Below are 13,713 nucleotides of genomic sequence, written 5' to 3'. Positions count from 1 at the left end.
TAGAGTGATTTTTTTTGAAACTTAGCCATTTGCTTCTTTAGGTTTCAAGATGTTGCTGCACAAGTTAGGCATTATGATGTTGGAACTGTCACTTGGCCTAGGTAGAGTGCTTGCATGCACCGGTAGCATGCATGGTACCTGGGATCAATTCCTCAGGACCACATACATAGAAAAAGCCAGAAGTGGTGCTGTGGCTCAAGTAGTAGAGCCCTAACATTGAGAAAGCCCAAGGACAGTGCTTAGGCACTGAGTTCAAGTCCCAGGACTGGCAAAGAAAAAGAAGAAAGAAAAGAAAGAAAACAAACATTGCCTTTCATTTTCAGAACAGTCTTAGGGTTGTAGTAAGAGTCTCTCTGAATGTTGGGGAGGTGGGGGGTTGGTGTAATAGGACAGAAAGTAGGAGAAACCAGCATGGTTTCCTAGACTCCACTTGAACTGGATAATGAAGGAAGAGACTGGGAGTTTGGGGTAGCTGGGCATGAGGAGTGGGGTGAAAAAAAGAAACCCTTCCAGAGTGTAAAGTTCTGCTGGCAAAAGAAGATTGCTCTGGAAGCAAGAGCAATTCGTTGGTTCAAACTAGGCATTTTTTCCCCAAATTTATCCTTTAATAACAATTCCTTAAGTACCTGCTGGACTCGAAGGCCTTGCTTGTGTGCTAGACAAGCAAGCAGTGAGACTCACTCCAGAGTGGAGTGTGTGTGTGTGTGTGTGTGTGTGTGTGTGTGTGTGTGTGTGTGTGTGTGTTTAAATTGTTATTGTAAAGGTTACAGTTCCATAAGTCATCTCTGGAGAGGAGGTTACTGGCCAAGTCTTATCGTGTATGCTTGCCCTGTCTTTGTTGTCAAATGTGTAAGATAATCATGATACATCAACCGTGTGCCTGCCAACCCCTTTTCAGTAGACAAGTTTCAGCCTGACTTTGTCCCTAAATTTTGGAGCTGCTGCCTGGAGGAACTCACTGCAGCCATTTCATAGATCCTCTTCAACTCTGGGAAATGACCCCTTATCCAGGCTAGGGGATCTTTAAGCCTGATGAGGGGGTCAGCCTCGTGAGAGACTGCACTATTGTGTGTGGGGGGGGGGGAGAGGGGGGCGGTGGGGCTTAAACTCTGGGCCTGGACACTGCCCCTGAGCTCCTCGACTCAAGGCTAGAGCACTACCCCTTAAGCCCCAGCGCCACTTCTGGTTTTCTGGTGGTTAATTGGAGATGAGAGTCTCATGGACTTCCTTTTGTGTCCCGGCTGGCTTTGAACCGCGATCCTCGGATCTCAGCCTCCCGTAGCTAGGGCTCCAGGTGGGACCCCCCCCCCCCAGCCCGGCTTGCACCATCGTTTTGAGAGGAGCACTCCCTCAATGGAAGGAGTAACTCAAGAGAAGAGGAAAAGCTGTGGTTGCCTCTGGCCTTCCAACGTGAAGGCCCCGTCACCAGGCTTGCTGGCTTACGACACCAGAAATGAAGTCTGGGGAAGACTCGAAAAGAAAGGAAGCGGTTCCGGCTGTAGTGCAACGGGCCGTCCTCCACCCGCGTCCTGGCCTCCGCAGAGCATCCCGGGGTGCGGGCTGGCGCGGGGCCGGGCGTCTCCAGTTCCCCGGCCGCGGCCGTCGCCCAGCTGACTTCTGCATCCCGGGGGTGAAGAGGCCGAAATCCCCCACGCCGTCAGTCCCGGGAGAAGCCAGCCCCGCCAGGGCGAGATGAAATACAAAAGGCAGGGAGGAGAAGGCGCGGCCGGCACGGACGTGCGCGCACACACACACACACCACACACACACCGCATCCTGCCCGCGCCGGGGAGCGGCGAGCGCTCCGGGGTCCCCGGCGGGCCGGGGCGGGGCCGCCGGGAAGCCCCTTTCGGCGGGGAGGACGCATCCATCCAGGCGCCGCGGGGGGACCCTGGCGGGCGCGCGCAGACTTCAGAGGCCCGGCGCGGCGCGCGCCCCCACTCGGCCGGCGCAAGTGGTACGGCCCGAGGGGGCGGCTCCTGGGGCGCGGCTCGGCCGCCGCTGCTGCTGCTGCGCGCCCCGCGGCGGGAAGGCGGGAGCGAGACCCCGACACCCGGAGCCGCCGGGCGCCGCGGGCGGCCCCCCCCCCCCCCGAGAGGCCGGGAGAGGCGTCTTCACCGGCGAGGGAGCCCGGCGCGGGGACCGAGCGCCGCGGCGCCGGGGAGGGAGGACGCGGAGGAGCGGCGCCGCTGCGGGCTGAGGAAGCCCTCCACCCGGCCCCCGACGGCGCTCGTTGAGCCACATCCGCGCCGCGGCGGGGCGACGCGTTCCGGACGCCTGTCACCGTCCCCTCCATTTTGAACGGAGGGTGGGGGGGGGGGGAAGAGGACGGCTCTGCTTCCCGCACGTTCCCGCCCCGAGGAGCCGAAGCCGCGGGAGCCGGGCTCATGGCGTTCAGCCCCTGGCAGATCCTGTCCCCAGTGCAGTGGGCCAAGTGGACGTGGTCCGCCGTGCGCGGCGGGGGCGGCGGCGAGGAGGAGGCCCGCGGGCCCGGGGGCGACCCCGAGGAGGAGGACTCGCAAGCCGAGACGAAATCCCTGAGCTTCAGGCAAGTACACAGCATCCCTGCCGAGACGCAGACGCGCCGCCTCCCCGCCGCCCGCGGCTCCCGTGTGCTTGTCGTGACCTCCCGCCCGTCCGTGCCCGCGCCGGCCACGTCCCGGCCCGTCACCTGCTCCGCGCAGCGCTAGCCCCCGGTCCCGTGTGTTTCCGTGCCGCGGGGAGCTCCTCGGAACCCGGCTCCCGCCGGGTCACGCGCGCGCACACTCACCCCAGGGACTGTGTCACTGATCACGCCAGGTAGAACCGAGCGCGTCCTGGGGGTGGGGGGGGCGTCGCTGCCCGACCCTCCCCGGGCCGCACTGCGCCCCTCCACTGTAGCCCCGGGAAAGAAGATCGCGCGATGACAGGCCGCTGGCAGCTGGTGACAAACCGTGGTCTCTGCCGCGCTGTCACCCCTGTGATTGCGGAAGGCAGGTGACAGCATTCTTAACAGTCCAGCGGAATGAGGTCCTGACAGGTAGAGGCCTACCAGAGAAAAAGGCATGGCCGGAACTGCCGGGGCATCGCTAATGGTTAAGCCTCTGAAGAAGGGGTCTTGTGGGAAAAGGAGTCTTGCAAACCTCCTTCAGCCCCCCTCCCCCTGCACGAAAAGGAAAGATGACCTGAAATATAAATTGTGCTGGAGAGAAGCTCCAGAGAATGGAGATTTCAGGGAGACAGGATGATACTGGGAAGAATCCCAAGAGGGCACCGCCAAAATCCGCAACAGCCTCCACCTCCCAGTTTACGCAGAGGATCAGCTGGTTGTAAAGTTAGACTAAAAAAACAACACCCCCCCCCCCACAAAACCTTTATTCAAAAACCTTTATGTAAATTGTGTCAGGTATAGGAAATGCCGTTGAAAGTGGTAATTCCTCATTTTTCCCCCTTGGCAGCTCGGATTCTGAAGGTAATTTTGAGACCCCTGAAGCTGAAACTCCCAGCAAATCACCTCTCAAGGAATCCTGTGATTCACAACTGGGACTGGCAGGTCCTGGATGCAGAACTCAAGGTAAAGAAAACTTCATTCTTCTGCCTGTTTTGTAAGGATTTTAAAAATGTGTATGAAAGGTAGAAAATAATGTTTACTTTGAACTGTTTCAGTGGGTTTTGATTGTCTTCTTGTCCAGAAAGAGCTCTTTTAAAGCTCCTAGTTTATTTGTAAGGTGCCCCAACCCCCAACCCAACCTTTTGCTCATTTGATGACTAGAAGCCTTGTTTATTCCCTGGTTAGTATTTTGTGCACTTGTAGTTTGAGATTATGATTATCAAACATTTCTGTTGGGCAGTTCTCAGCTTTTAAAAAGTAAAAATGTGTAGAGTAAGGGAGTGGTGAGGTTCTGTTTAGATTTGGTTTCACAAATTCCTCAGGCAATTGTTTAGGGTGTGGCTAGACACAAAAATTATAGGTAAGAGTTGATTTTTTTTTTTTTTTTTTGCCAGTCCTGGACTTGAGCTCAGGGTTTAAGCACTGTCCTTGGACTTTCTCAAGGCTAGAGCTCTACCACTTGAGCTTCAGCGCCACTTCTGGCTTTTTTCTTTGTATGTGGTACTGAGGAATAGAACCCCAGTCTTTGTGCATGCTAGGCAAGCACCCTACCACTAGGCCAAACTCCTGGCCAAATTTTTTTTTTTTTTTTTTTTTTTTGCCAGTCCTGGGACTTAAACTCAGGGCTTAAGCACTATCCTTGGGCTATCTCAAGGCTAGAGCTCTACCACTTGAGCCACAACATCACTTCTGGCTTTTTATGTGTGTGGGGGGGTGTGGGGGTCATGGGGCTTGAACTTGATCTGGCTGCTGTCCCTGAGCTCTTCAGCTCAAGGCTACCAACCTATCCCTGGGCCTGGTGCTGTCCCTGAGCTCTTCAGCTCAAAGCTACTTTCCTATCCTTGAGCCAAGCCCCACTTCTTGTTTTCTAGAGGTTAATTGGAGATGAGAGTCCCAGGTCCTTTTGTGCCTGGCCTGGCTGTGAATCTTGATCCTCAGATCTTAGCCTCCCCAGGTAGCTAGGATTACAATGTGAGCCACTGCTCCTGGCACTACTGGCTTTTCCTAGTTTTGTGGTACCAAGGAAGCAAACCCTGGGTCTTCATGCATGCTAGGCAAGCAGTCTTATGACTAGGCCAAACTCCCAGCCCCCTAGAGTTGACTTTTTTTTTTTGAGTTAGGAATTCTTAAGAGGCAGTTACAAAGTTTCCTACTACTTCTATGCAGGCCTAGTCTATCAGAGCCCAACCTTGACTCTGCCTTTCATCTATAAAAGCTTAATTAGTAGAAAGCTTTTTTGTTACCTAAGCAATTCTGAATAAAATTTTCACCTGTCCTATTAGAAACTGATATGCTCAATCAATAAATAAACAGGAAGCCCTGCTATCAGAGAGCTAACATTTTGGAAGAAGATGAAAAGGGTTAAGCTAAATGTACATGTCAGATTGTGTTAAATACTACAGGAGAGAGTAAGTGGGAGAATGGGGAATGTGAAGTGTGACTAGTTAATGTCCCCTAGCTAAGGGTAATGTGACTAATAAAAGTGATGGTGGCAGAAACCTGAAAGGTAATTGGGGAAGCAACATTTGTAGAAAAGACCCCTCTGGAGAAGAATGAATTCTGCAAAGATGTGAGGTTTGACCAGTGTGCCCTGGGTGAGGCCCAAGGACAGAAATATTTGTGGTCTGACTTCTGTGATGGTTAACAGTCATTAGAGTAACTTTGCCTTATCACATGACAGTCTTTCCCGGTGTGTCTGTATCTTCAAGTGGTACCCCCGTTGTTGAGTTTACTTTTAGGTTTCAGTTGGGTTTTTTGTTGTTGTTGTTGTTGTTTTTTTGGTTGTGAAGCTTAAACTCTGGGCCTGTGCACTGCCCCTGAGCTCTTCAACTCAAGGCTACTGCTCTATCACTTAAGCCACAGTGCCATTTCCAGTTTTCTGGTGGTTAATTGGCGATAAGAGTCTCATGGACTTTAGTGCCCCAGCTGGCTTTGAACCGCGATCCTCAGATCTCAGCCTCCTGAATAGTTAGGATTACAGGTGTGAACCATCTGCCCTCAGTAGTCTTTAACTTTATTACATCTCCAAAGATACTGTTTACTAGGGTACATCTTAGGTGAATAAACAGGCCTTTTTAAATAGATGAGTGTTTGGATTTTCCTTTTTTCAGCACTGGAGTTTGGGGTTTGAACTTTGGCCTGGTGCTTTTGAGGCAGGTGTTGCATCACTTGAGCCAGCTCTACCCTCTTAGTTATTTTTAGGTAACATCTTGAGTTTTCTGTCAAACTTGGACAACAGTTAAGGGTCATCATGCCTACCTTATTTGTGGAAGTAGCCTTTCTTTTTGGCCAGACTGGCCTCTAGCCATGCTAATCTCTCTACTTCTCAGTAACTTGCCTTTGAAGTGTGAACCACTGTGCCCAGCCCAACATTTATTTTTTTATTTTATTTTTTTGCTGTTCCTGGACCTTGAACTTGGCTTCTGTCACTGAGCCTCTCCACACTCAAGGCTAGAGCTCTACCACTTGAGCCGAGGTGTCACTTCTGGCTTTTTGTTTATGTGGTACTGATATGCATAAACACAGGGCTTTATGCATACTAGGCAAGCACTCTACCACTAAGCCATACTCCCAGCACCCAACATTACTTTTTGATGGACACAATTCAACTCACAGATAGAATTTGAGCAGAGGAATTGTACTTTATTTCTCCCCCCCCCCTTAATTTTTAGACAGCATCCCACTGTGTAACTCAACACTGGCTTAGAACTCTTGATCCTTTTGATCCTCTGTCCTAGTCTTCTTTTTTTTTTTTTTTTTGCCAGTCCTGGGCCTTGAACTCAGGGTCTGAGCACTGCCCTTGGTCTTTTTCAAAACTAGAGCTCTACCACTTGAGCCATAGTACCACTTCTAGCTTGCTTTTTTCTATGTATGTGATACCTAGGAATCGAACCTGGGTCTTCATGCATGCTAGCAAGCATTCTACCACTAGGGCCAAGCTCCCAGCCCTATCCTGGTCTTCCTAGTGCAGTAATTGGCTTCTTATTTCAAGGTTCTCTGGCTGTTACATTGAATGAAACTCTAGGATGATTGAACCAGCTTTCAGCTATGTAGCCACCAAAATTTTTAAACTGATTACTACTGCCTCAGATCCACAGTTTAGATATCTTATTCTTTTTAGCAATTTCTTCAGGTTACCTAGGGAAGTCAACCTACTTTTTGGGTGTAACGTTGTTGTTGTTGGTGGTGGTGGTGGTCATGGTCGTGGTCATGGGTCTTGAGCTCTGGGCCTGGGCACTGTCCCTTCAGTTCTTCAGCTCAAGGTTAGCGCTCTATCACTTGAGCCACAGTGGTTCAAGTGGGCAACTGGTTTTCTGGTGGTTAATTGGAGATAAGAGTCTCAGGGATTTTTGTACCCAGGCTGGCTTTGAACGTTGATCTTCAGATCTCAGCCTCCAGAGTAGTTAGGATTACAAGTGCAAGCCACCGGCGCCTGAATTGATTATTTTTTAAAACAAGGACTGGGAGACTGAACTCAGGGCCTAGTGCACCATCAGGCCCCTTTGCAATTTGTTTTTACCTGAAATGAGAGCTCCATGCTCTGTCTTCCTGCTGAGCATCAGGTAATACCTGTTTCATTCTATGCAGGACTATTTGAGAACAGCCAGGTTTGTATACTGGAGAACTGGGTATGTGGCACAAAGCTATGTACCATTCTCACTGATGAAGATACCACTTGATTCTCATAGCTCCCCCTTTCTTCTCACAAGATTGGCAGATCAGAAGGGAGATTTAGAAGCTTGAAAGAACTGTTTTGTGACTTTCTCATCAAATTTAAATAACACCCATAAGACACATGTTAAGTAGCTGTCTGAAAGCCTCTTTGAATTGCCCTCAGTGTGGGCAGCCCTTCCCAGCATTCTACCAGTTGCTAAACTAATTCATTCTGCCATATTCTTGGCCAACTGAATAGAGGTCTGGATGGCCTAGGCTCCCAAAGCCACAGAGACCTAGTTATTTAATCTGTCTAGTACTGATGATGACTCTCACAGTCTTTCATTCTGTCTAAAAAGCTTTCCCTAGACTTTTTCCTATTATGGAATCTTGGATCAGAAAAGCTCTGTAGGGTTCATGACTATAGGCTATAATTGTAGCGGGTGGAGGGTGGTGGTGAATAATCTAGGAAACAGTCCTACACATTATGGAGTCTCTTACTTTAAGGTTGTTAAACAGTAAGATGCTTGCTCATCAGCTGGGTAGTGTTTAGGAGTAGACCAGAGTTTTGTGGCTTGATTGCCTTGCCACACATGCACAGTAAATTTGAAAATACCCCAAAGTACAGGTCTGATCAGAGATTATTTCAGTACAAAAAATTCCTTAAGGGTCATTTTATGTTGCAGTTTAATTTCTGGGACTGAATGGTTTACTTTCTCCTGAAAAATGTTGATTTTTTTTATTGTTTCTAACATCTTTCATATTTCTGTGGTTCCAAGATATGGTTGAACAGTTAAGCATAGACTATGTAAGACTGTATCTTTTAAAGGGGCAATTTAAGACTTGATTGCCAAGAGTTGATGTCAACATTTTTAAAAAAAATTGTTATTCTAAAGGTGATGTGCAGAGGGGTTACAGTCCTCTAAGTCAGATATGAGTTCATTTCTTTTTGGACAATCATCCGCCCCTCCCCTCCCTACTCACAACTTTTATAGTTTGTTTTAAACATAGTCTCTAGTATCACTGCTACATTTCTTCGCCCCCTTCCCCTCCATTTCTATGCCATTCTTTATTCTCCCTAAGACAGATAAATGAACAAGACAAAAAGAAGAGAAAAGAAAAATAACAACAAAGAGAAAACCTCTGTTTCCATTTCTGGAGTTAGTATTAACATCTGTAAATGGTCTTAGCTTTCTGCTATACAAAGACACTCAAATGAGGGGACTACGTCCTATAGACCATATTTCTTTCAATTCAGGGAAGCATGTGACTTTCCTTTTGTTGAAACTCTTTTAGGAACTTAAATATCTAAATTTGAAAAGGACTTTGCCTAAGACAAGTGTTATATGTCAGGAATTAAGCAAAGGATAAAGTTGTGAAATTTTTTTTTTTTTTAAAACCACCAGTAGAAGCTAGTTCCTGATTTCTTAGTGAAATAAAATTCTAGTCAAGGACTGGGAGTGTAGCCTAGTGGTAGAGTGCTTGCCTAACATGCATAAAGCCCTGGATTCAATTCCTTGGTACCATAGACACAGAAAAAGCCAGAAGTGGTGCTCTGGCTTAAAGTGCTAGCCTTGAGAAAGCTCGAGGATAGTGCTTAAGCCCTGAGCTCAAACCCCAGGATCTGGCCAAAGAAAAAGAAGAAAAAAAAATTCTTGAAATTTCTTGAAAATGCCAGACTGGTGGCCATAATGTTTGAACTGCCCTGTATTTGCTGTCAGTCTTCTCTTTCAAAGAGTATTTAAACTGTCGCTCTTGCATTGATCATCTCTTTGCCTAGGAAAGGACTTTGAGGTGGTACAGTTTCCTTCATATCTCTCTGTCCCTCTCTCTCTTTCTCTCTCTCTTTCTCATTCTCTCTCCCTCTCTAAGTGGTCATGGAATATCTAGGAGCTATGGTTTTGTTCAGCTGTTGTAGCCTACAAAACTGCATTAGATTTATTTTTCCAGTTGAGCCTCATATCCCAGTGCTTTCATGCCTTTCTTTACAGATTGCTACCTCCCTTCCTTTTTTATTTTGAGAAGGAGCATCTTAGTTTAGAAAGTGTATATCACCCTGGAATAACTTTAAAGCTATCTGGTTTGAAGCCCAGCGCTGACGACTCACAACTGTAATCCTAGCCATTCAGGAGGCTGAGATCTGAGGATCGTGGTTCAAAGCCAGCCCGGCACGACAGTCTGTGAGTCTCATATCTTCAATTAACCACCAGAAAATCCGAAGTGGTACTGTGGCTCAAAGTGGTAGAGCACTAGCTTCAAGCTGAAGAGCTTAGGGACAGAGCCCAGGCCCAGAGTTCAAGCCCCATGACTGACCAAAAACAAATGAAACCAAAACCTATGTGGTTTGCATATTAATTAGATGCCTAGATTATTTTTAAGGCACATTGGAATCCTCTAGTTGGTATGGAAATAAAGGAGATCAGTTCACTGATACTGCTGGAAGTCTTATAGGGAATGCAGAATGGTTGTGGTTCATCAGAACAAGAAAACCATATTCAGAGGCCAGTCACCTTTTTTTAATATGGTCCTCTGGATAAGAATAGGTTTTATACTTTTAAATGGTTGAAAAAGATATTTTGTGAGAAGAAAATTGTGTGACAACCTTAGTTGAGGGTTCATAAATAAGCTTTATTGGAATATAGTGACACATAACTTGTTTAGGCATTGCTTTTGGCAGTTTTGTACTATTATAGTTGGAGTTGAATATTTGGAAGAGAGACCAAATGTCTAGTCAAAGTCTAGAATATTTGTTGTCTGCTCAGAATACATTTGTCAACCTATATCCATATTGTCCCAATTTCTGTAAAACTGTAAAATTAAGGAATTTGAGATGATGATTTGAATAAATAAAAGAAGGTAGCAGAGTTATAACTGAGTAGCAAATAAAGAGTTGTGCTGGGTGGTATTAGGTTTGTGCTGTTGTAATTAGAAGTCTGGGGTGCTAACAGGTCTGGCTTGTTACTCCAAAGAGAGCAAACAGAAACAATGCTGAAATAATGAGAAAAGCTTCTAATTAACATAGCTGTGCTGGGAACACAGCTCATCTTCAGGGTACTAACTTAAACTTTAGGAAGAATCCTGGGGTAAGAGGTATAAATAGACATTCTCGGTCAAATCTGGTTGATCATTATCTTAGTTCTGGTTCTGCTAGGTTGTGGTTCAAAGAAGTTCTTAACTGCTTGAGGGAACAATCCAGTTCCCATGCTTCTGTTTGTGGGGAGAGAGAGTGATTTCATTATGGGATGATCTTATCTGCCAGGCTCTGCGAAGATGACTGCAGATTTAGGAGAAGACTGGATACTTCCAGGTACCTTTTTGGAAGTCTCAAACAGGATACTGTAAACTGACAGTAAGAAACTTCAGTTAGTCTTAATGTCCTATCTTCAGCCTTGAAGGAGGATAAGTTAACTACCATCACTTCCATGGGTAGGGAACCTTTTTTCTGCAAGGACCATTTAGTATATTATTGATACACAAACTCATTTAAAGGCTAGTCAAAATTATCAGTAAAGGTAGCCTAGAAGAAGCACACATGTCATACACTAAATGATTTCCAGGCTTTATGTGGCCCAAGAGCCAAACATTTCCATTCCTACAGTCACTTCTACTTGACTACTTGTCTCATTATGTGGGAAGATAGATTCAAGGTGACTAGAGGGATATCTGGATTTCATTCTGATTTTAGTTATTCAGTTGTGGGCCAAAATGAGGTGTCAGGTTTTTTTTGGTGTGTGGGTTTGTTTTTGTTTTTGTTTTTTCCAAGTGCTGGTAGCTCATACCACTAATGCTAGCTACTTAGGAGGCTGAGATCTAAGGATCAAGGTTTCCAGGTAACCAGAGCAGATATTTGGACTCTGGCTAATTAACCATCAAAAAGCTTCTGCTTGTGGGGAGAGAGGTGATCTCATTATGTGATGATCTTATCTGCCAGACTCTGCTGGTAGAATACCAGCCTTTAGCAAAAATACTGTGCAAGAGCTAGAAGCCCTGAGTTCCAGTCAAGTACTGGTACAAAGTAAGGGTAAGAGGGGAGATTAATTTTGACAGGCTATTAATGTCCTTTGCAAGTGGCACATAGGCATGTTAGTGCAATTCTGCACGTAGTCATGTTAGCCACTCAGAAACTGGTCATATGTCTCTCTGTCTATGTCCATCTATCCTTTCATCCATCCTTTCATCCATCCATCCATCATCAATCTAATGTATAAAATAAATGTGATCTAAAGCTATTTGAAGTTTGAATGGCCTCAGCACTACAAAAAAGGAGGGGAAATTATATAAAGTTAAAAAATAGTATCTTTTCCTCTGACCAGCTTTAGTAATGGGAATAGTAATGGGAAATCATGGTTGATCTACCCCAAAGAGCCATCTTAGATAAGCTAGGGGTGACTGTGAAATCTTCTTAGAAAGGCTTTGGTAGTTGTGAGTTCAAGATATCATCCTCATCTTTGCACATAAATGAGCCTACTTTATGAGGTCCCCACAAACATAATAGATTCTCAAGATTTAGACTGATGTTGGCCAAACTCAAAATGGAACAGTAATATGTGGAATCTTCTGTTGATTCATAAATTCAAATATATCTTCACAGTTCTATTGGGCAAAGATTCTCCTTGAAAGTACCAGTTCAGCTCCCTCCCCCCACTTTTTTTTTTTTTTTTTTTTTGCCAATCCTGGGCCTAGAGCTCAGGGCCTGAGCACTATCCTTCGACTTTCTCAAACCTAGCACTCTACCACTTGAGCCACAGCACCACTTCTGGCTTTTTTCTATTATATGTGGTACTGAGGAATCAAACCCTGGTCTTTGTGCATGCTAGGCAAGCACTCTACCACTAGGCCAAACTCTCTGCCCCTCCCCCCCTTTTTTATTTGGTGGTGTTGAGGATCTAGGACTACTTATGTGCTAGAAAAACCATCTGCTGGTAAGTTATACCCTCAGCCCCCAAATATCTTCCCATCTTCTCTTTCCTTTTATTTTATTTTCCTTTTTCCTCATTTTTCTTCTCCCCTCCTCTGTATTCCCTTTTCCTTCCTCTCTCTTCCTTGTTCCATTTCTTTCTAACTGCCTGCCTGCCTCCTTGCCTCCCTGTCTCCCTCCAGGCCTTCCTCCCTCCCTCTCTCTCTTCATCTCTTTCTCTCTTCCTCTCTCTTTCTTTCACTCTTTGTCTCTTTCTCTCTCTATCTGCTTGCTTCCCTCCCTCTCTCCCTTCCTCCTTCCCTCTTTCCCTCCCTCCCCCCTCTTTCTCTTTCTCTCTTCCTCCCTTCTTCCCCCCCCCCCCCTCTTTTTCACTACTAGAGCTTGACCTCAGGGCCTGGGTGGTGGCCCTGAGCCTTTTTTTTTTTTTTTTGCCCAACCCCAGTGAGTACTTTACCATTTGATCCGCAGCTCCATTACTGGCTTTGTGGCTGGGGATGGGATGGGGTTGGTAATTGGAGATGAGTGTTGGGGACTTTCCTGCCTGGGCTGGCTTTGAAACTCAGTTTTCAGATCTCAACCTCTTGAATAGCTAGGATTACAGGCAGGAACCACTGGCTCCTGGCTGTTGTTGGGGCTGAATATCACTGTGTAGCACAGGCTAACCTCTTCTAAATCCTTCCTCAGCTTCCTAGGTGCTGGAATTAGGAGCATGTGTTACCCACACTTGGGTCAAGTAGCTACTTTCTATATCATCATTAGAAATTTAACAAGTGATTTTTTTTTCAATGGTCCTGGGGCTTGAACTCAGGGCCTGGGTGCTGTCTGAGCTCTTTTTGCTCAAGGGTAATTCTCTACTCCTTGACCATAGCTTCACCACCAGCTTTTTGGTGATTAATTGGAGCTAAGAGTATCACTGACTTTCTTGTTCAGGCTGGCTTTGAACTGCTAATCTCAGATCTCAGCCTACTGAGTAGCTAGGATTATAGGTATGTGCCACTGATGCCTGGCTACAAATGATTTTTAAGTGAGGTTTAACAAATGACTGACCATGAATTTTCTTTTCTTTCCTTTTTTTGTGTGGGGTGGGTCACAGGGCTTGAGCTCAGCCTAGGTGCTGTCCCAGAGCTCTTCAGCTCAAGGCTACCACGCTACCCTTGAGCCAAACCCCACTTCCCATTTTCTAGAGGTTAATTGGAGATAAGAGTCTCAGGTCCTTTTGTGCCTGGGCTGGCTTTGAATCTTGATCCTCAGATCTCAGCCTACAGAGTAGCTAGGATTACAGGCGTGAGCTACCATGTCCATTGGCCACTGCTGCTGAATTTTCTTTTTCTGATAGGTGTTTGGGAACAGGTTTTGTTTACAGAATTTGATTATAACTATGATGCTATGAGACAGGACACCCATAAATACTATTTCACAAGCTATATAATCAGAGTCAGAGCCATTATTGCTAGTAGTAGATGTGGATGTTGAATTCATCTTTAAACATTACAGATGAAAGGCCCTTTGGAACATGTTTTACATACTTTTTCTCTAGGGAATTTTTGAATTT

General features: G+C 46.3%; 1 protein-coding gene across 7 annotated transcripts in view; it reads left to right on the top strand.

Annotated features, from left to right (window-relative positions):
• The window catches only part of Tacc1 (transforming acidic coiled-coil containing protein 1), a 106,178-nt gene that overhangs the window by 32,672 nt on the left and 59,793 nt on the right, over positions 1–13,713 (top strand). For 2 of the 7 annotated variants that reach the window (XM_090353895.1, XM_090353894.1), the window contains exons 1-2: positions 2,268–2,548; positions 3,438–3,553. In XM_090353895.1, coding sequence (XP_090210021.1) covers positions 2,388–2,548; positions 3,438–3,553 — 277 coding nt within the window. In that variant the 5' untranslated portion in view covers positions 2,268–2,387. Of the gene's footprint in view, positions 1–2,267; positions 2,549–3,437; positions 3,554–13,713 lie in introns of those variants that run through there. The other 5 variants (XM_090353896.1, XM_090353892.1, XM_090353893.1 and 2 more) reach the window with 5 other exon arrangements.

The sequence above is a fragment of the Megascapheus bottae genome, chromosome 20, assembly GCF_031878675.1.
Source record: "Megascapheus bottae isolate mThoBot1 chromosome 20, mThoBot2.hap1, whole genome shotgun sequence".
Lineage (NCBI taxonomy): Eukaryota > Metazoa > Chordata > Mammalia > Rodentia > Geomyidae > Megascapheus > Megascapheus bottae.
This window is presented reverse-complemented; position numbering and strand designations above follow the sequence as displayed.